This window comes from Thermobia domestica, chromosome 1 (genome assembly GCF_964235325.1).
Source record: "Thermobia domestica chromosome 1, izTheDome1.hap1.1, whole genome shotgun sequence".
Lineage (NCBI taxonomy): Eukaryota > Metazoa > Arthropoda > Insecta > Zygentoma > Lepismatidae > Thermobia > Thermobia domestica.
Genome location: NC_137454.1, coordinates 203,047,309 through 203,068,269, shown reverse-complemented (window position 1 = coordinate 203,068,269; position 20,961 = coordinate 203,047,309). Strand labels below are relative to the sequence as shown.

Below are 20,961 nucleotides of genomic sequence, written 5' to 3'. Positions count from 1 at the left end.
GAAGCAAGGATACTTGTTACAACCTCAGTTTGTTATCTTTACATCGAAATTTGATTTAAATATTTGAGATGGAAGTGATTCAAGAATAGATGTCAACCAAGTCTTCTGTCTCGAGAATACAATTATGTTGCTAAACTGAATCGGTAGCCTCAAAGAACAGAATTCGTCTCACATTCGACGCGTTCACTTACCTCTGTTTGCCACTCGTTATTATTATTTTTTTTTCTTTTTTTCTTTTTTTTTTTTTCGCACAACAATGCCCCGGTATATTCGACCGGTATCAGAATATTTATGTTACACGGGTGAAATCCAATGGCCTTTACAGCGCAGAATCAAAAACGTGTTGTGATAATCAGCATCAGCTGCAGAAAAGAAATCTTTATTCACGTTAATATATTTTCTGTCCTCAATGAAAATGCTTGTAGAGCTGTAAGATATATTTCACAGTAACTGAGATGGATCGACAAAGAATTACATAAGTCAAAATTAGTATTTCGGTCATTGTCATTCAGCGAGAGAATGTAGTGACTTCGCCGCAAAAATTCACCGAAGAGTCGATGGTGTTTCGTCAACTTGTTAAAGAATGCCAAGGAGATCCTCGAACTCAGGGAATGTCACTCAGCAGTTTTCTTATCAAACCAATGCAAAGAATAACCACGTGCCCGCGGGGCATTGTCTTACTGGAACGTAGCATCCTGAGTCTGAAGGAAGGATATGACCTTGTCCTCAAACTCAAGCGCTCACTGGTGTAGTTGTTCTGAATAGGTAGCAGCTGAGATTGCGTGTTGAACACGAACACATTTACGTCCTACCATAACACTTGCAGTTTTACCATGTGTAACAATATAATTTTTGAAAGTAATTGTTTTCTGATTTCTGAATACTTCTGTTCACAATGAGAGACATGTACGTGTACACCAGATTAGAACTTACCTAATTAAGTTAATGCACTAATTAGTAATGAATTAGTAAAGGTTTCTTACGTATTTTATACTTCGTTTAATATATAGTTTTTCACTTATGATGGTACTGCATTTGACTGGTGTGCCATTATGCATTCAGTTTTTGAATTAAAATAATATAACTGCCTGAACTGCTTTTTCTTGTGGCAGAAACTTGGATAAATAAATAAAAAAAAAAAAAAAAAAAAAGTGATTTATTTTTTCTTTTGAATTTGTATCAAATTAATTAACCCTTCGTAGAAATATTATGTCAAACGAGATCTTCATTATCCAAAATTTTCTTCGTGGGAACTACTACGTGTTTATTCATTGGAATTGTCCCCTCGCTCACAAAATTCTGGATCCTGCAAAATTCTGGACACCTTTAGATTTTTGCTAATACAATAGTTATTCAGATGTCTTCTCGATGGGAAGAAAGAAGTGTTTCATTTAGATTTATTGTCAACTGAGAGATGCTTAAATCTTTTTTACAGAAATTGTATTGCTGTACTTTTTCTATTAGTCGATTAATTTAATTATTATGTATTGAAGTTTGTATAAGAAGCTATCAAATGTAGTCATTCTGAAAATATTCTTACATGCAGGGCGATCATTGAATGTTTCAATTTCTTTTGTTCTAAAATAAAACATGGAAACTTTTTAAATTCCATTTCAGCTGCCCCGGATGACAGCTTACATTCGGTTCTGCAGCTGCCAACTCAATGCGGCAACCTTGCTGCAAAAATTCACCGAAGAGTCGATGGTGTTTCGTCAACTTGTTAAAGAATGCCAAGGAGATCCTCGAACTCAAGGAATGCCACTCAGCAGTTTTCTTGTCAAACCTATGCAAAGAATAACCAAGTACCCACTTATTATTAAGAAAGTAAGTATTTTCTTAATGTGCAGTATGCGTAATTCTACCTATGTATTTAAAAAAATAAAAAATAAAAAAATAAAAAATAAAAAAATAAAATAAAATAAAACAAAGCAGCCTTCAAGTGGATACTCCGATGTAACATGCATGGATAGAATTACCGAAAATAATACTGTAGTCATTTGATGTATATATAGTAAATGTTGTAAGTTTGTGTACCCAGATGTTCAAGTGTTCAGTTATGAACAAGAGGTATCCAACAGACATTGTCAAACATACGATGATAAGAATAGTGATTTTTTGAAGTGTGCAAGAAATCAATATTACCCCTCACATAACTTTATATATCTTGTCTATAACAAACTAAGCCATTGGAGATGAAAATCTTTCTTAATTAAAGAGTAGAGTATAACAACAACACCCGGAGCAATCATTGTTGGTTTATCAGTCAAATCAGTATTTCGACGGTACTCTAAAGCTACCTCGTATCTCAAAAACAAAACACTACTTTACAGAAGAACAAAAAAGGAACTTGAAAAAGTTGGAGATTAGTTGAAAGTCAGCGACTTTTAGCTAATTTCCAACTTTTTCAAACGTTTTTTTTTTTTCTTGTGTAAAGTTTTTTAAGATTTGGCGTAGCTGCATAATACCGTCGGTTTGATTCTTATCGTTTTTCAATTTAATTATATGTTTGTATAACCAGTCACTTCATAAGTATAGTAGCAGCGCTTGTAAATCCCAACAGGCGATCTTTAAAGCAATTGTAATGATAACTTTCGTGGTCATTAATTGCATGTGTCGCCAACAGCTAAGATTCAACTTACCCGTATTATTTGAGGCGTTCCAAGAGAAAGCAGGAGTATTTTGGGAATGAGAAAGAGCACTGGAAGTGAAATTTTAAAGAACATTCTGAATAGGATGTGATTTCTTTGTAAGAAGGTTGCGAAATTTTCAATGAGGCTCCATAAATCCCTTACAAGGGTATGCTAGAGTAAACTTGCAAGATTTCTAATTGTTACGAGACTTTTCTTACATTAGCTTTCAAGGAGGTATTGCAATTTTGTTGCCTCTTTTACATTTCGACGCTTGCATACGTAGATTTTGCATTAGAATCGTGAATAACCCATGAAGGAACATCGTTCGTGTAGAGCAGGTGATACGTTAGACAGGACGGGAGACAATTTCAAGAAAGTAAATTCCCACGTTTGGTGGATTTGCGTATCCAGTCTCATAACTATATACGCATTTATGATCACTTCAACTCCAATCATTTCACAGGTTCAACTTGTTTTACGTAAGTTATTTTGACGTAACATACAATATCCTTGTGCGAAAAGTACGTTTATACATTGCAAGAGATGTACCTTGCAACTATTTGCTGCAATCTCAGTCGTATCTGACTGTCAACTAAAGCGAGTATTAAGAGAGGAAACATTTTAACAGACTTAAAAGGAGGTTCCTGATAGCACAGAAAATAGTCGTGTAGTTTGGATAAATTGGTTGTCAAATGCGGTGTTTGTGTTCAAATCCTGTAGAAGGATATTTTTTTTATTTAGTTTTCTGCTCGCTACTAGCTTAACCCGGAGGTGAGAACACTTCTCCGAATACCTCTTTTGCAACTTCTTTTCTTCCAAATTCTATTAGGAAAGAATATTACACGAATGTTACTTGCTCCTTCCATTTATCTTCTCCATCCATTTTATCTTCTCAATCTTCCTCCCAACACTATATTTCGAAGCTCTCTAAATATTCCTTTTCTAAATTCCGTGATGTCCAAATCTCCAAGCCATACAGTCCAATACTCCATATATAGCACTTGAAAGTTTCTTCCTTAGTCCAATATCAAATCTGCCAGTTAAGAGTGATCTGTTTTGGTAAATGCCTCTTTGACTACGACAGTTCTTGACATTATCTCCCGTCAAAATACTTCTCAGATATCTAAAATAATCGACCTCTTCAAGTTTTTTTCCCTACTCTGATTCGACGCGTTTCCAAGTGATATTCACATGGCTTTACGGACTATGTTACGGATTTATGAAGATCGAAATATAAGAAGGTAACTGAAATATGACTCATGTTAATTATATGTTTCTCCTCAAAATAATCTGACACTGATTCGCTCTCAAAGTGTTACTAATCTTTTCTATCTTCTGTGATTGCCATTTTGAGACTTCCGTAATGTTTTATAGTAATAAATTTTACGGATGCTTAAGTAACCTTAAAGTTGAGATGATCCATGTGGAGCCTAAATATTTTCCATGATTTTGGAAATCATATCCAGAGGGAAATTTGTTGATGGAAAGAAATTTGGTCAGTCATTTTATACGTAATGAAATCGTTTCCTTACAGAAGTCTTTAGGAGTCAGCACATGGAAAAATTCACGAAATACATTACACACGCGATATAAATTCTAGGGTGGATGCTTAGTGATATAAGTATTTTTCCACCTTCCTCTTAATCTTTTAACAAAAATAGAGAAGAAAAATAATAAATGTCTTTCTCACAAATCTGAATTTTTTGATAATTGATCTACCACAATTATAACACAGTAGGATGAAAAATATGGCTCTACATACTTTTGCGTATGTATCCATTTTTGCGACTTCCTCTTTAAATTATTGCTGGCATATCTCTGGTTCGTAGTTATCGAAATTAACCTACTATGTAAGTTAAATCTTATCATATTACATGATTTACTGTCATGGCTATGATGTTTGGCTGTCATGGCTATATTTAAATTTCGTGTTGTATTAAACTTAATTCGTACTAAGATCTTACTATACATTGTATTCAAGGACATCCATCTTGTATTGTTTTATGAAGTACTAAAGAAACAAAATTTTCAAAGTAGACTGTTTTTAAACGAGATTATAATGGTGCAGAAAAATCTAGTTTATTGATTTACTTTATCTATATTATTAATAATGATAATAATAATAATATGAATATTTCTTCTAGATATTAGAATACACTCCAGAAGGTCATCCAGATCATCAGCATTTGCAAGAAGCACTGAATATAGCGGAGTTGTTTTGTAATCAGGTAAGTCCGACATTTTTAGGAAACAGAAGAGGAACCAAACTTATTTTTAAGTTAACATATTCCTAGTTGTATCGTGTTCTTTATTCAATCACAAAAGTATAATTTTAAACATGGTGAATTCCTATTAGTGCGTCTTGTCTAAAGATCATATGAACACATACAAAGATAAATCATAAGTCTTGCAATATTCCTGCAACCTAGACAGCAGGCGTAAGTACAAGGTCAAATTGAGCCAAGAAGTAGTGTGACAAGTGGACTAATCAACACGAAAGCCGCCACTCCGTCAGTATCTTCAGTCAGTTTTTAGTGGCAATGACGATGAATGCTCAACTCTGATACATGAACTGTTACAAGTTCGAACTCGGTCATAACGCTGCGGTAGCAACCCAAAACTCGGCTTGAAAAACGCAATAAAAATTTAAGGAACTTGGTGATGTCAAACTTACACCATGCCCAGCATATAGTCCTGACCTTGCCCCTTCGGACTACTACCTGTTTCGGTCCATGACATACTTCCCGAAATCACGATGCTTCAGCAACCAGCAGGATGTGGGAACAGCAGTGACTGACTTTTTTTCTAAAGACAAGACGCAGTATCAAATAGAACCGAGGAACTGGCAGTAAGATGGCTGGAGACAATCCAATACGAAAAACTATACTCCGAATGTTGCCCTATTTCACGGACTATAAGACACACCTTCATTTTTAAGTATTTTTTCAAATGCCGTAACAGTTTTACCATTTTTATTATTAGATGTGTTAGCAAGCTTGTAAATCCTCGCAACTCATGTTCGTCGCATCGGTGCATTACTACTGACGGTTGACTCCAATGTTACCAGATAGAGATAGGTTTCCCGCGGCATCGAGTATATGGCCATTTTTAAGACTGGCGGGAATTTTAAATCAAACACTAGACATTTTTATATTAGCTTCGAGTATAAGACAAACTTGAATCTTGGAGGCAATTTTTCGAAGAAAAAAGTGCGTCTTATAGTCCGTCAAATACGTAAACAGCTTTCATTATATTATAATAAATGATGTCACGTCAGAAGAGTCCGGACAAAAAGGCCCGAGTCAAAACGGCCCCTCGTCAGAAAGGACACAGTCATAAGGGCCCGAGTCAAAGGAGCCCCGCGACAAAAGGGCCCGAGTCAAAAAGACCCCACGTTAAGAAACCTGAGGTACAGCCTGAAAAACCTCAGAAGTATAAAAATACTTATTAGATGAAAAATATTCTGTGGACTGTACCTGATTTATTTGTGCTGAAAGAACATACATGTGGAAAAAATATAGGGTGAGTCAAAATATTACGACAGATCAGCAATAACGATACGCGTGGACTGAGGAAAAGTAAATATTGCAGATGGGTATTGATGCAAAAACTGTATTGAGTGGAGTATGGATGTCATGGCAAATACTTTGGGTTCCGTGATATTTGGTATTACACAATATTTTTTGAATGGAATGGGTTAGGTTTGACACCAATTTAGGCTAGAATATTCCCACAGATGAAAATATGATTTATGTTTTACCAATCTTCATTCTTTTACGAAGTAAGTGTGCTATGTTTGACATTTGTGTGTAGTAGACAAAAGTGTCAGGACAATCTAGTAATAATGTGGCGGAGGAAAAACAAATGTTGCAAGTGTGTGTTGTTGCGAAAACTGCATTGAATGGGGATATGGACATTGTTGATCACATAAATATTCAGACATTATTAAACAAACTGCTATAAAATGTCCTCTAAAGTTATTTTATCCTTCCAAGTTAATACAGTTAGTATTTAATAGCAAACTCACAATCATTTATAACTTTCATTAAGCATTTCGGCATAGTTGTTACAATTTTCCTGGTATAGTGTGGGGAAATATTTTCCCACGCTGTACGTAATGCTTTTCTCAAACCTTCTTTTACCGTAACTCGTACATATTGACCTTACGTTGCAATTCGTTCCAAAGATTCTCAATGGGGTTAAAGCCGGTACTGTGGGGTTTGAGGTTTTGTGCACTTTTAAAACAATCATTTCTTTACAACATATACTTTGTTTGGAATCAACATCTTGATAAAATTAGAAGTCCTCCTAAGAACGTTAAGATATATTTCTTTTATCAGAATCTCATCAATACACACTAACTCCCCAATATCTGGTGAACATATATAACCCAAACCATTACACTTCCTCTTCCGTGTTTTCAGTAGGCTGGAAGTTCTTGGCATTTATCTCTGTATTTACTTATCGAATACTATTATTCTACCATCATATTTATGCAGGTTTAACTTAAATTCGCCGATAAATACATTCCCACCAGTTTTGGGTTTATCTTCGAAAGCTCTAGAAAATTTAAGTATCTTATATTTCTTAATTTGGATAATACATGGTTTCTTTCTAGCAATTCTACCATTATATCCTTCCCGTATTAACTCTACATGGTATAATACACCGACCAGACAAAACATTGTTACCACCCACTACTATTTGAACGAAGTCGTTGAGCTATACCGAATGAAAAAATGAAACGAAATCTTTTAAATTTTACGTCCCACGGTTATGCCGACTAGGCTAAAGGAGACGGTGATTATGAGAAATGAATGAAGTGGTGAAATGAAGAAAGTGGGAGGAAACGGGAGAACCCCGAGAAAACCCACGAGCACGGTGATCGTCCACCACAAAGTTCACACGGCGTGAGCTGGAATCGAACCAGGGACCCCAAGCACAGGAAGTGAACGCTCTACCACTGAGCCCCCCCCCCGCTCTACCGAATATTCGAAACTGCACATTAAAAGCATTCTATTGCTTTATAGTCATAAAGTAACAGTTAATTACAAATATACTTACTATTAAAATATGTTATACTTACTATTAACATATGTGGTAACTTCACAATATTTTACAAACGCAAGCAAACGAACAGAAACGTTAAGAACACAATGAAGCCCTCTTTATTAGTTGCCTGTCCAAATACTTTCTTCTACTAGAAACGAATGTCAAACGTAGCACACACTATCTCGTAAATGAATAGCGGCCGGTCAAAAGTCGGTTCAGTTTATCGTTTGTAGGAAGGTTCTAGCCTAAATGTGACACAAATAACCCTTTATATTTGAAAATATTGTATGGTATATAATATGAGGAATTCAAGTTGGCTGCCATGATCATTTAACGCAGTTTTAACACCAATATCAACCTGTAACATTTACTTTTCCTTTGTCCACTTGTCTCTTTGTTACTGCCCCGTCATGATACTTTATTCTATTAGATGCATATGTCAAATACCCTGTCTCATAAACAGATGGCTATGTGTCAAAAATGAGTTCACATTCTTATTTGTAAGAATATAAAGCCGAAATTGAAGTGTAAAATCATACCCTTAAAAAAAAAAAAAAAAAAAAAAAAAAAAAAAAAAAAAAAAAAAAAAAAAGTGCGATCTGCAATATAGTGAAATTCAAGATTGCTTCCACGATGACCACGCTCCATATCAATGCAGTTTTTGCAATAATACCGATTGCAACATTTGATTTTCCTCCGTCCACGCGTGTCGTTATTATTTTTCTGTACCAATAGTTTCGACTAACTCTGTATGGCGATCCACATGTATGTTCTTAGAGCAAAATTAAAGAAACGTTTTCAAGAGAATATTGTAATGTCCTACGTGCTGTTGTGTGTAAACAACTCTTCACGCTAATGTTTACAAACACCACCACATGGCTTAACAAGAGGATTCTACACACCAAATGGATCCACTATCACTTGCATACGACAGACCTCTGGCCCCTCCCACGGAGCAGACGATGACAACGAAGCAGCAGCGCCACCGCCACCCGAGGATCCCTATAAATTTGGTGGGCGACAGCAACTAGGTACCGGTTTTCTGGTGTCTCTCCTACTGTTTGCCACGGAACATTAGGAGTAACCTAACGCAAGGCCTCTAGTCTGCAACGGGACTCTTGGTCTATCCTTTCTCCTGGCGTAGCCTGCTACGGGCTCTGTCTGGGAATCCTAATCTTAGCCACTTAGCCTGCTACGGGGCTCTGTTGGCCACCTAACCAATCCTCTGTTTGCCTCGGAGCCTTGGGTGCCTAACTTCACTCTGCTTAGCCTGCTACGGAGCTCTGTAGAGATCCTGTCTGTGACCTTACGATCAAAGACTACCCATACCTAACCTTGCAAACTTGGAGAAATTATCTGTATAGTATTTTTGTAAAATACTGTTTATAGTGGAAGTTTTGTAATATAAACCGGTAGGGGAAGTCGATTCCGCACACTCTTTTTATTAACGCTCTACCTACAACCTATATGGGACAAAGTTTTACAATATTAATCATATAATATGTGTTTTTATATTTTGAGTCAGGGGCAGATATGGAATTTTAGAACTAAGGGAACAGTCATTAATAGGTAAAGTCTAATTGGATTATGTCTCTAGAATACAAACTCAGAGAGAGACAGATGAAAGCAAACTTTCATCGAGAACCGACTTAAGCGATAGCGATTGTTGCAGAACAGCAACCAAATAAAATTAAGAACACCATTCACATTTCCTTTTTGTTTCTAATAACGACTGTATTCTTCCTTCTGTTGGACAAACACTTCTACTTACTAAGGTGACACTATCCCCTCGTGCATCTTTGATTTCCACTCCTGTTTTGATTTCAGGCTTTCTGGCCGTGGGACCATTTCTACCCGGGCCCTTTTCTCGCGGGACTGTTTTGATTAGGGCCTTTCTGTCCTCACCCTTTTGTCCGGGCCCTTCTGACATGGAATCATAATTAATAGAGGTATGTTGTGTACCAAAATATTGCAAGACTTATGGTTCAACCTTGTAGTACCAATCGGTTTTTAAAATGTCCGCCACTTTGCTACACATTACCGAACTCACTGAAGGTCAATGCTATCACACAGTTTACAAAAAGAAATGGGGACCGCGGTGACTCCGTGATAGAGCGTTTATTTCTGACGTGTGGGGTCCTGGTTCATTCCCAGCTCCGGTCAAATGGGTTTTGGGGTAAACAAATACTGTGTTCGTGGGTCTCCCACGTTTATTATCCATCTCATTATCACAATCTCTCTTAGCTTCGGTGCATAGTCCTGGGACACTAAACTAAAAAATACTGAAAATACTACACTGCTGCAAGCAATGAGTGCTCCAAGAGAGGCACAGTGGCTCAGTGATGTAGCGCTTACCTATGGTGTATGGTCCGTAGTTCGATTCCGGCCACGTTGTGGTATACAATATCGTGTCCATATTTTCTGAGAGTTCTCCGGTTTCCTTCCACATTCTCATTCCAGAAATTCTTTCATGATCATTCACTTTCATTAATCATCCGTAAAGGGCATAATGTGGATGTAAAGTCAGAAATTTCATTTCATTTCACTTTTATTTCAATGAATGCTTCAGGCTGGCGATATTGGGATAATGTTGCGTGCTAACCGTTCCCTCAAACACTGATCATAATGTATAAATTATAAATTGAGGTTTCAACTTGCAGAAAGCCAGTCTTGAATACATTCCTTCGATGCCATTCCCGAGAAGACCTTCACTTATGTAGGACATTCCAAAGTTCTGTTGTTAGTTATTCAATACGATGTCTGTCAAATCGTTTATCATTAGCTGTTTAGGTGTGTTGGGGAATTGAATATTTAGGATTAGCCAGAGTTGACAAGGAATAACGTATTGTTTAAAGCCAGTAGATTCCGATTAATAGAAGAGAATGAAATTATGTTAGTTGATTGTCATGGTAAATGTATATATTTCGCTGTTTAACAAGTTGGTTATGTAGTTGAGCATTCCTATTTATCAACAAGACAATGTGAGACGTAGGTATACAAATTAACGTGAGATCAAAACTACAGGAACCCCTACCGGGAATTGAACCTGGCTCTACAACATCAGGGAATTTGTCTGTGCAAGTTTCAGCGCAACACTATAGGAGGCTTTGTTTAATAAATAAATAAACTCATCCATTTTAATTGAGGGATGAGGAAATGACTTGTGTTCCTCCTATAAAGTGATTATCTCAAGTCTCTATGGAACACAGAGAACGTTGATATTTTCAAAAGTTTACTTATCATGCTATCATTGATTGGTGCCGACTAGGACTTTCAAATTCTCTCTTCCACTTCATTGCTGTATCCTTTCACTTCATTGATGGCCTGCCTAAGAAGGTCGTCGATTTCTCCAGTCTCATGAGGCCTTTGTTTTTGTCTAGTTTTATATATAAGAAAATGTATTTTTTTTTTTTTTCTGTTGTGTTTCGAAGGGTTAAAATTTTCACTTTATAATGGAAAGTTCCATGTACTTTAGCCTAACCGACATAAACGTTGGACGTAAAACTTAAAGATTTCACCCCCGTCCCCCTCCGAACTGTTTTTCAACTCCGAACTTCAAGGTTCTGGTAGACCCATCAGATGAGTACTGAAACGTTGGCTTCAGTGTAATATAGCCTTATATCAGTGCTGTCTATAAAGTTACATAGAGTACTGAGAAAATTAATATTTCCATCAGAGAAATGAGATTTTTATCCGTTACTGATGTGTTGAAATTGTTACCAGGCATTTAGACCCGATAATTTATTCATTGTATTTTAATATAATTGTTTTAAATATTTCTCTTAGGTGAATGAGGGCGTTCGAGAAAAAGAAAACTCAGATCGCTTGGAATGGCTTCAAAACCATATTGAATACGAGAGTCTAGAGGAGCCGTTAGTATTTAATTCTTTAACAAATTGTCTAGGACCTCGAAAATTCCTTCATCATGGCTTAATTAAAAAGGTAAGCTAATTAACAAATCTGTTTAGTTATAGCCTTTATCTGGGTTTTTCTGCATATAGAGTTACAACTGTCCATACGTTGAGAAATAGATACCTAGTTATATCATAAATACTGTCACAAGTTTCAATGTGAATAACACAGAGAGTATTAACACCAAGGCAATTTATTTTGGTCATGTTATACATTGATATGTTGTACACCTGACGCACGAATCACTTTTTGAAATGTCCCCCTTGGCATTACGCACCACGTCCATGGGAAAATTGTTCACTGCTCGGGTCAAGGATTGTTTCAGACTGTCAACAGATGGATGCCGTTCATGGCAGACCTTTGCCTGAAGGATTGCCCAAAGTTTGTAGTCCAACGGGTTAAGGTTCGGGCTGCTAGAAGGCCAATCAGCGGTAGAAATGAAGTCGGGGACGTTCCGTGCCAGCCAGTCCTGGGTTCGTTTCGCATTGTGGTCTGGAGCGGAATCCTGCTGGAAGGCTCATCTTTCTCCAGGGAACATGGTAGTAGACAGTGGTTTCACTATAGGTGTTAGCACTGTGTTCTGGTACACCTTGGCAGATGTTTTAACACCTTGTTCGCAAAAATGCAGCTGGATTGTGCCTGAGTAGTTCACTCCCCACCAAATCATCACTGAAGCAGGATGATGTGCCCTCTGAACCCGTGGAACTGCCTCAGCAGCTGCAGTAGATGACGTGGCATATACACGGTCATTTTGGGCGTTGTAGGCCTGCTCAATTGTGAACACCTTTTCGTCAGTGAACAGAATATTTCTGTGCAGATTGTTGGCGTAACGCCGCAACAGTCTCATTGATTTAAGGACCCTCTGCGACATTAATGTTTGGGTCAGAAAGTGACCAGTCCGCCTCTTATACGCCCGTAGATGTAGGTCACTCCTGAGCACACGAGACATGGAATTTCTGATGTTTATCTCAGCAACCATCACACTTTGTGTTCAAACAGGATTTCTTCGAATTCTTGCTGCGACTGCTTTCTGGACCTGTAGAGTTCGTACCGTTCGTGGTGTTCCACTTCTTGCGTGGTCAGCTGCCGTTCCAGTCTCGGTGTATCGCTGTATGGCGCGATACACGAATCTCTTGCTGATTTATAAGGGTTTCAGTAGGTTGAAAATCTCACCTGCTTCCCGACCTTGTGTAGTGCAATTACTGCTACACGATTTTCGTAATCGCCCCATTCCGCTGATAATGAGTGATGGATCAGAACTCAGTACAATATCAACGTATGTCATGAACAGTCAAACACACACTACATGCATCTTCCGCTTTATACACAGATGGCATCACTGTGCCATTTCGGATGCCTACAGCGCCACTCCAAACTTTGTGACAGTATTTCTGATATAACTAGGTACAGTACATATTATTGCTTAAGTAACATTCTGGTAGAACACGACGTATATATTGGGAAATATTCGCGTTCTTAAATAGAAAAAAAAAAAGGTATACAAGGCTGCCCGCAATAAACTACATGTGTGTCAGGCCACGGTGGTTCAGTGGTAGAGCATTCAACTCTAGTGCGTGTGGTTCCTGGTTCGATCCCCGCTCAAGCCAAGTGAACTTTGTGGTGGACAAACACCGTGTGCGTGGGTTTTCTTGGGATTCTCCCGTTTCCTCCCACTCTTCATTCCACCAATTCACTCATTTCTCATAATCATCGTCTCCTTTAGCCTAGCCGGCATAACCGTGGAATATAAAACTCAAAGATTTCATTTATTTTTAAAAATGTGTCAATAAAATAGTCGACTTTGAACGACTTTCCTGGCTAGTAAATCCTCTTTCTCCACTACAGATTGTGTTCGTTGTGATGGCTGCTGTCCCAGATGATCACCCGGCAGCGTAGTGTAGTTTTCAGTAAGACAAACTTGTGCTTAGAATAGGAAGGGGAATTTCTCTCCATACCGCTTCGGCAACTTCCCGAAGACCCTGCAAGGTACGGAGACGGCGTTGAGTAGGAGCTTGCTTGGGGAGTTCAAACCCACAGTAGTTCATTGGTAAAGCATGTGGGAATTACACAGGGGAGGACAAAATGGAATCACTCGAATTCCTGTCTCTTCTGCCTTCCTTGCAAAGAACTTCTGGGATGATCGAGCGATATAACCGGAAGCCTTGTCCATGTGGATCCATACATTTGTGGTCTCGTCACCATACAGATGGGAGATATGTGTTTCATATCGTACAAAGAATCCATGACGTTCTCCTGGAAGTAAGCTACATTGACTTTAATGTTACAAGACACTTCGACGACTGAGACGGTGTCCGCGCGCTTTTTGACGCTCTTCCAATTCGAAGTTCTTCAGAATGATGTTTATAACTGTCTTTTGAGATAACACGTCGTATGACTAAACTTCTCTTTGTTGGGGTATTGTCCATGTCCTGCTCTCCTAATAGCACGAACCATCTTGAGGTTCGAGCGGGCTGGGGCCGTATTCTTCCCACAATTTCCAACCAACCACATACCACAGAGACCTGTTGGCCACATCGTCGGATGATGAGTCGTCAGCTTTACTGACGATTAAACCGTCTTCTTTGCATCCTTTCATTATTGCTGAGTGGCTATAATGGGCGGCGAAAAGTACACAAATGAATCCCTCGCGGAAAACTGTCACCGCATCTTGATAGCATTTACCGTTTTGTGTCCTACAGTAGGTAAAGAAAAATGTCAACTTTATATATATATATATATATATATATATATATATATATATATATATATATATATATATATATATATATATATAGAGAGAGAGAGAGAGAGAGAGAGAGAGAGAGAGAGAGAGAGTTAATGAACTATACCGACAAACTGTAAGAGGTGATTCCTTAGATCCAAATAAGACAAAAGTTCGTATGCATGTTGCTGATACTGTTCATTTCGTGAAGATAAGAATGTGTGAGAGAAAGACCATTACTCATGTGTCATTACTGTAATCTATTTTTTTGAATGTTTTCATGAAGGGAGTCGGGTCATAGTATGAGTAAGGCTTTAGGAGCGAGAGGAAAATTCTAGAAAGAGGGAACATGACCTACAGAAAATCATTCGAATAATCAGTAAAAGTAAAAATGAAAGGTGGAGGAATGATAAGTGTAAAAGTAGGCATAAACCTAATGAAAATTAATGTAATTACATACGAGAGATATACCAAAGTTTTTGGATACTTGAAAAATCAATTTATTTTCATAAAACCTTTTGCAATTTCTCAAAATGGTCCGCACAAACATCAGTACACTTTTGCATTCTTAACATGTGAGTATCATTTCCAAAGTGTGCAAATTCAATACTCAAACTAGAAGTAGTTCATCTGTAAGTACTGTTTGCAATAAAATAATAAGATCAAAGATAGGACCTGTTCCTCGAATCCGTATCAAAAAGCCATTACTCGCTCTCGCTTACTATTTTTGTTCTTGGCGATGAAGGTTGAAACTAAAAATTGTTTATTTCAGCCATTTCCGGTTTGAATAGAGCTTCAACGGAGGAGATGAGATCTATTCTCGGTACGCTAAATCGATTGCTGAAAACCGGCTCTTGATAGCATTTACCGTTTTCGTTCTACGGAAATCAGTATTGAAACCGGAAGTAATAGTAAATTTCAACCACTTTCGATTTTGGTAGAGTGTTGTGGATAGTCATGGTATGTTATCTTGAGAAGTTGAATCGTTTACAAAATCAGTTTCTCACTATCTATTGTTGTTTTTAGTTTATGGTAATAAACGTTGAAACGGAAGTAATAGTAAATTGGAACCACTTCAGGTTTCGATAGAGTATTGTGATATGTTGTCTTGAGACGCTGAATTGTTTGCAAACAAATTCTGTTTTTGTTCTATAACGATAAACGTTGAAACCGAAAAAAACTAATTTTAACCTCTTCCGGTTTGAGTAGAGGCTTAACGGAGCAGATGGAACCTATTCTTGAGACGCTGAATCGATTGCTATAAACCGTATCAGGATAACATTTACAGTTTTTGCTCTACAAAAATCAGTACTGAAACCGGAAGTTATAGTAAATTGAACCTCTTCCGGTTTTAGTAGAGTCATAATATATTCTCATAGTCATAATATATTCTCTTGAATCACTGAATCATTTGCAAAAAAAAAACTGCTTCTAGCTATCTGTTAACGTTTTCCTTTCCTAGTGATAAACATTGAAACCGGAAATGACTAATGTGAACCACTTGCTGTTTGAATAGAGAGTTAACGTAGGAAATGGAACGCTGAATCAAACACAAAAAACAACATCTCGATATCTCTTACTGTGTTTCCTCTGATACCTGTCGGCATATGTATGGTTAGACGAACGGACAAAGCCGTTCTATAAAACTTCCGACAATTATGCATAGCATAGTTTGGAAGTCTAAGAACCACGGGCCTTATGCAGAGTCGTTTTGACGATTGATTAGCGTCATACTAAAGTCTTGACTACTGCAGGAAACATGTTAGTCAAACTCTTTAGTGCGACACTAATCACGCGTCAGAACGACTCGGCATAAAGCCCCATGAGTCAGATATTTTTAAAAATTCGTTTTTTCGAATATGAGGCAAAGTCACACGGACCTAGGTATGGAGAATAAACTGGGTGCGGTAGAATACGGATATCACTTTCCTGCAGAAACTCCAAAGATTTCGCTCTGTGTGCGGCAGTGCATTGTCGTGATGAAAAAGAAAAGAAGACAATGGATACTTTCCATGGACAAAGACACTTGAAAAGCAGTAAGTAATGTAGCATTAGTAGCTGTAGTTTAGTATTTAAAAACTTCCAGCATGCCGCTCGAACATGAAAATTCTGAAAATAACAGTAAAGAAAATACAGTGTTTTAAAAATGCTTACTCGAAATGTTCGGTCGACGGTACGATAGTAATGATCTATGTGTTCAGGTGCGAGTACACAAGATTGTTCCGTTTATATCGGATGGAATTGAAAGCTCCACTGCTATCTGGGAAATGACGCTAGAACGACACGTCTGTTGTGAGCAATAGTGTGTTTGAAGTTGTAGGTAGATGAGTGTCGTCAAGTGGCGCCTAAATTAAATCCGTACTCGAACAGTACGAGCACCTTCTTTGCTCGTTTTTCCTACATACGCATATCGAATCGGTATCAGAGGAATGAGTTCATACTCAAAATAGACTGCTGCGAAAACTATTGTGGTCCGTTACATAAACCAGGAGCCCGTGGCGAAACAATCGTCCACGAAAAGAAAAATGTTTCCCAAGAAAAGCGATATCTGTAGTGCTGCAGTGGATTCGCTGATCGGGCCACCAGGAAAATCCAAGATGTATGATAGACCAGCGATTCAGTTTGGTACATCAACCGTGAATACTACCATTCGTAAGCGGCTCCGACTGAGGTTTATGCGTAAGGCCCGCATACACTACATGTTCCTGCGCCAGATCGCGTAACGAAAAACGAATTGCAAAAAACTGAAAACCGCCTGGCGGGCCCAATAGCTGAAGCATACATTCAGGAGCTACAGCAGTGCTAAGAGCCGTTGCAACTTTATTCGTCACTTCCAGAAAAGTTCCCTGAGTGCGTTTATGATTACTACGGGATTCAGTTATGTAGGAAAGTTCTTGATACGAAGATGGGTAAAAACATGAAAGTGAATGTAACATACTTTTAGGAATTCATTATAACACCTATTCTTTGAACTGACATCCCAGGATTATACGGTGCGGACGCCAACGAAATGAAGTCCCAGATAAACAAGTCTTTAAGTTATACCAGTCATCCTACCAGAACACCTCGAAGTTTTTATCAGGAAATGACATGGGAATTCCTGTCGTTCCGGTTTAAGACATTTCTGTGAAGAGCCCTGATGTAAGCCCATTGGATTTCTGTGGCTTTGGCCTGTTCGAAAGACTTCTCTGACATCGGTGTCCGGGCAGTCTCGTTGGTCTCTGAAAAGTTTTCAGGAAGAAGTAGACTGAACTCCCTTGATTGTGCTTCGCTTATGTTTGCTCCAATGGAAACTTCGATGTCGGGCAATAAACTACACTAATTTGCAGGGGCAGATATTTTTTGTATATCGAAAATAATTGTTTCATATCACTTGACATTTCGTACGTAATTACAGTACAACTTGTCTGATGGGGGATTGACTATGCCATCGGAGACCCCCGCCCACTCTAGCGTCGTCACTGATCCACAGTGCTGTGGATCCAGTAGATACTATAGGTGGTGGTAGCGAGGTTTCTCGTAAAAAGAGTACCATTTAAATTCGGTTCGATATAAACTGAACAACCTTCTGTATCTAAAAAATGTGGCTATTTCAGGAGTAGTAGTGATTATTAATGGATATAGGAAAGGTTTAAGTTTTTCTGACCGTGGAATACGAGAATTGAAGAAATCTCGACTGCCTGAATGTGTGTAGTTCATTGGTTCTAGTGTGTTGAGGTCATATCCGTTCGAAAATAAGTGCTTCAAATTCAGATTGTTTGCATGAGTCCCGGTGGAAACAAAAGACTTTTAGGTCCATTTGTTGTTAATAATTAGACCAATAGACACTTACAGGGCAGAAGTACTGACGTAAACAAAGGAAAACAAAGAAAAACTACGAATACTAGAACGAAAAATAATAAGAACGATTTTCGGTTCAATCTGAGAAAATAACAAATGAAAAATAGAACCAACAAAGAAATAGAAAACATCTTAAGGGAAGAATATATTGTACGATTTATAAAAACACAACGGATGCGATGGACAGGACATGTAGAGAGAATGGAAGAAGGATGGATGGCAAAGAAGATACTACATGAAAAAATATTTTCCACCAGGAGAAGTAGACCAAAACAAAGATGCCAAGAGAATGTAAAGCAATTTGAAAATAATGAAAGTGCAGAACTGGAAAGAGAAAACAAAGAATAGGGAAGAATGAAGGTGCCTGATGAATGAAGCCAAGGGCAACCTAGAACTGTAGAGCTGTTTGAAAGTGAGTAAAGTGAGTTGTTGTAAATAGCATTTTCAGATTCGGTGCCTATAGTAAACATTTTGGAATTTGTAAGAAAGACTATTTGTTTCTGGTAGTGAAATAAATGTTGGAAAAGTAAGGCTATGAGTTCTTGGAAAGAATGGATGATTAGAGGTATTAAATGAGATTTAGAACGAGCGATTTTTCATTTTCAAGCAGTCAACTTATTCGTGGGTAAGTTGAAGGGATATCTATGATTAATAATTATGACGATATGATTTTTGTTTTCTGGGTGTAATCAAGTAGATGCATGTTCGACGAATTGTCAGAGTTCAGGTAGGAAGCTATTGACATGGTAACGATGAAAGCTTTGAAATGAAAGTATTGCATGGTGTTGGTAGGTTTGATATGCCCATCACTTTTGAGATCAGTTTCTTGAGTTCGACAGCATATATAATTAGGTGACATATTTCTACGATTTTCTCATAGCTACCCTATGAACCAAGGTACTTATTAAGGGAAGGTGGCTGTGATACAGTATAATCCTCGAAATGGGAAACCTTTTATGAGAGTATTTTGGATGAAAACATGGTATTCCTGGAAGTGATTCCGTTAATATTATGTCATTCAATGTATTTTTCATTGATCCAACTCCAGCCTCCTGAGATCCCTCGTGGCTATGTAGGTAGCGTAATATTTTGTACGGAAGACTGGACTTGATTTCCAGCGGTAGTGCATAAGCTTCGGATCCCACGTAAAACTGACCATTTCTCTCACATTTACTTGCTGCAAAATGGATTTTAAATTCCCAATACCAAACATGCCATTGATTTTCTTCTAAGCTATAATCGGAAAACAGAAAAAAATAATATATTTTCCTATTAATACTAATTAATACTAAGGGTTCAATGCTTTGTGCGTTTGAGTGTATTATAAGAAAGAAATATATTGACTCTTAATGAAACAATAATGTATGAAAGCTTTTTCTGTTATTAAACTATTAGATTTATATTCTGCGGATATTTTAGAATAACCTTGTGCGTCACTGTGGACAGGCATGAGAACAAAAAAATAAAACCTAGTGAAACATTACTTTGTGATATGGATTCAATGTCCCAAAATAGATTCCATGTCAGCTCTTCTTCCTCTATGTTTAAACTGAAAGTGGTAGAAATGTACCACTTCTGGTGTCAATATTGATGCGCATAAAGCTAAAACTGTTAGAGGTAACGAGAAATTGTTTTCCTTGATACGGAGTCAGCGTCGCAAGTAAAAGGTTCTCTCTCCATCCTTATTCCTCTGTTGGAATAGGAAGTGGTTGATATATCACATTCGATCTGTTTTCGAATTCCCAGTTTGGAAGTCTACCATAGTTTCTTAATGTGAAACGGAACTCATTTGTTGTTTTATTTTAGGCAAAGAGCAACAAAGAGCTAATAGGATTTTTGTTAAGCGACTTTCTTCTTCTTGCTCAACCGAGCAAACCTTTGGGCAGTTTGAACCAATTCTCGTTTGACAGGACTAAAAATATAAAGTTCCGTATGTACAAAAAGGTACGTAAATAGGTAATAATGTAATTTTCATTTTAAGTAAGAAACAAACAAAACAATTGAATAGTTGTACCATTTAAAGACCTAAGTTTTGTTGTTAAACAAAGGACTTTATTCTCACTATGCAGGGTGGCCCAAAAGTAGGTATACAGTCCCGTACTGATCGGCTCATGGCATTTTGTATCATTTATTTATTTTGTGATCCATACAGGCATTGACTTAGTTTCTTCATTATTTGTTGTTAATTTCTTTTCACTTATACCTGAAGCTCGGAACATACCAAAGCAGATAAATGTCATACTTGATCGATGCTGGTCTGTATACCTACGTTTGGGCCACCCTGTATATTTAAATTAGTTAAGACTACATGTATATAAAACTTCTACTTATATTATCATTTGAGAAACAGCGGAGTGTACAGGATATCTGTGTGCCAGAAAATAAAATTTCGTGTAATGTAAAAGTATTGACAATATGGTGCTGGTCAATTTTTTAGTATACATATACATATTGTTGAATTTTTACTTGACCCCGGATTCAATTACTAGTGACAGTTATTCGCAGTGCAGTGTTATGTCATCAATGTGTTTGGAGGGCGAAGAGTGTTAGTATCATTATCATTAGTGTAAGTATCATTACGAGAAATATTCATTATTATTTTGTTATTAAAGCTTACATAAATCGATTCTAATTCATATAAACTGAAATTGTGATGACTGCTTCAAATGAATAACTTTTGGTGAATGTTATCTTACGTTTAGGGAGAGAAGTAAGATTCTCTGCATTGTTCTTTCTGGTTGAGATTTTTGTGTGTGAGTAATTTAAATTTGTGTAACCTCTTAGTCAGTGGCAGCTTTACCGAGT

The 20,961-nt window shown here is 37.5% G+C and overlaps 1 protein-coding gene across 4 annotated transcripts in view; it reads left to right on the top strand.

Moving 5' to 3' along the window:
- Dap160 (dynamin associated protein 160) overlaps positions 1-20,961 on the top strand; it is a 213,683-nt gene that overhangs the window by 159,510 nt on the left and 33,212 nt on the right. For all 4 annotated transcript variants that reach the window (XM_081768609.1, XM_081768600.1, XM_081768593.1 and 1 more), the window contains 4 exons: positions 1,618-1,824; positions 4,775-4,858; positions 11,469-11,624; positions 19,963-20,100. In XM_081768609.1, coding sequence (XP_081624735.1) covers positions 1,618-1,824; positions 4,775-4,858; positions 11,469-11,624; positions 19,963-20,100 — 585 coding nt within the window. The remainder of the gene's footprint in view (positions 1-1,617; positions 1,825-4,774; positions 4,859-11,468; positions 11,625-19,962; positions 20,101-20,961) is intronic.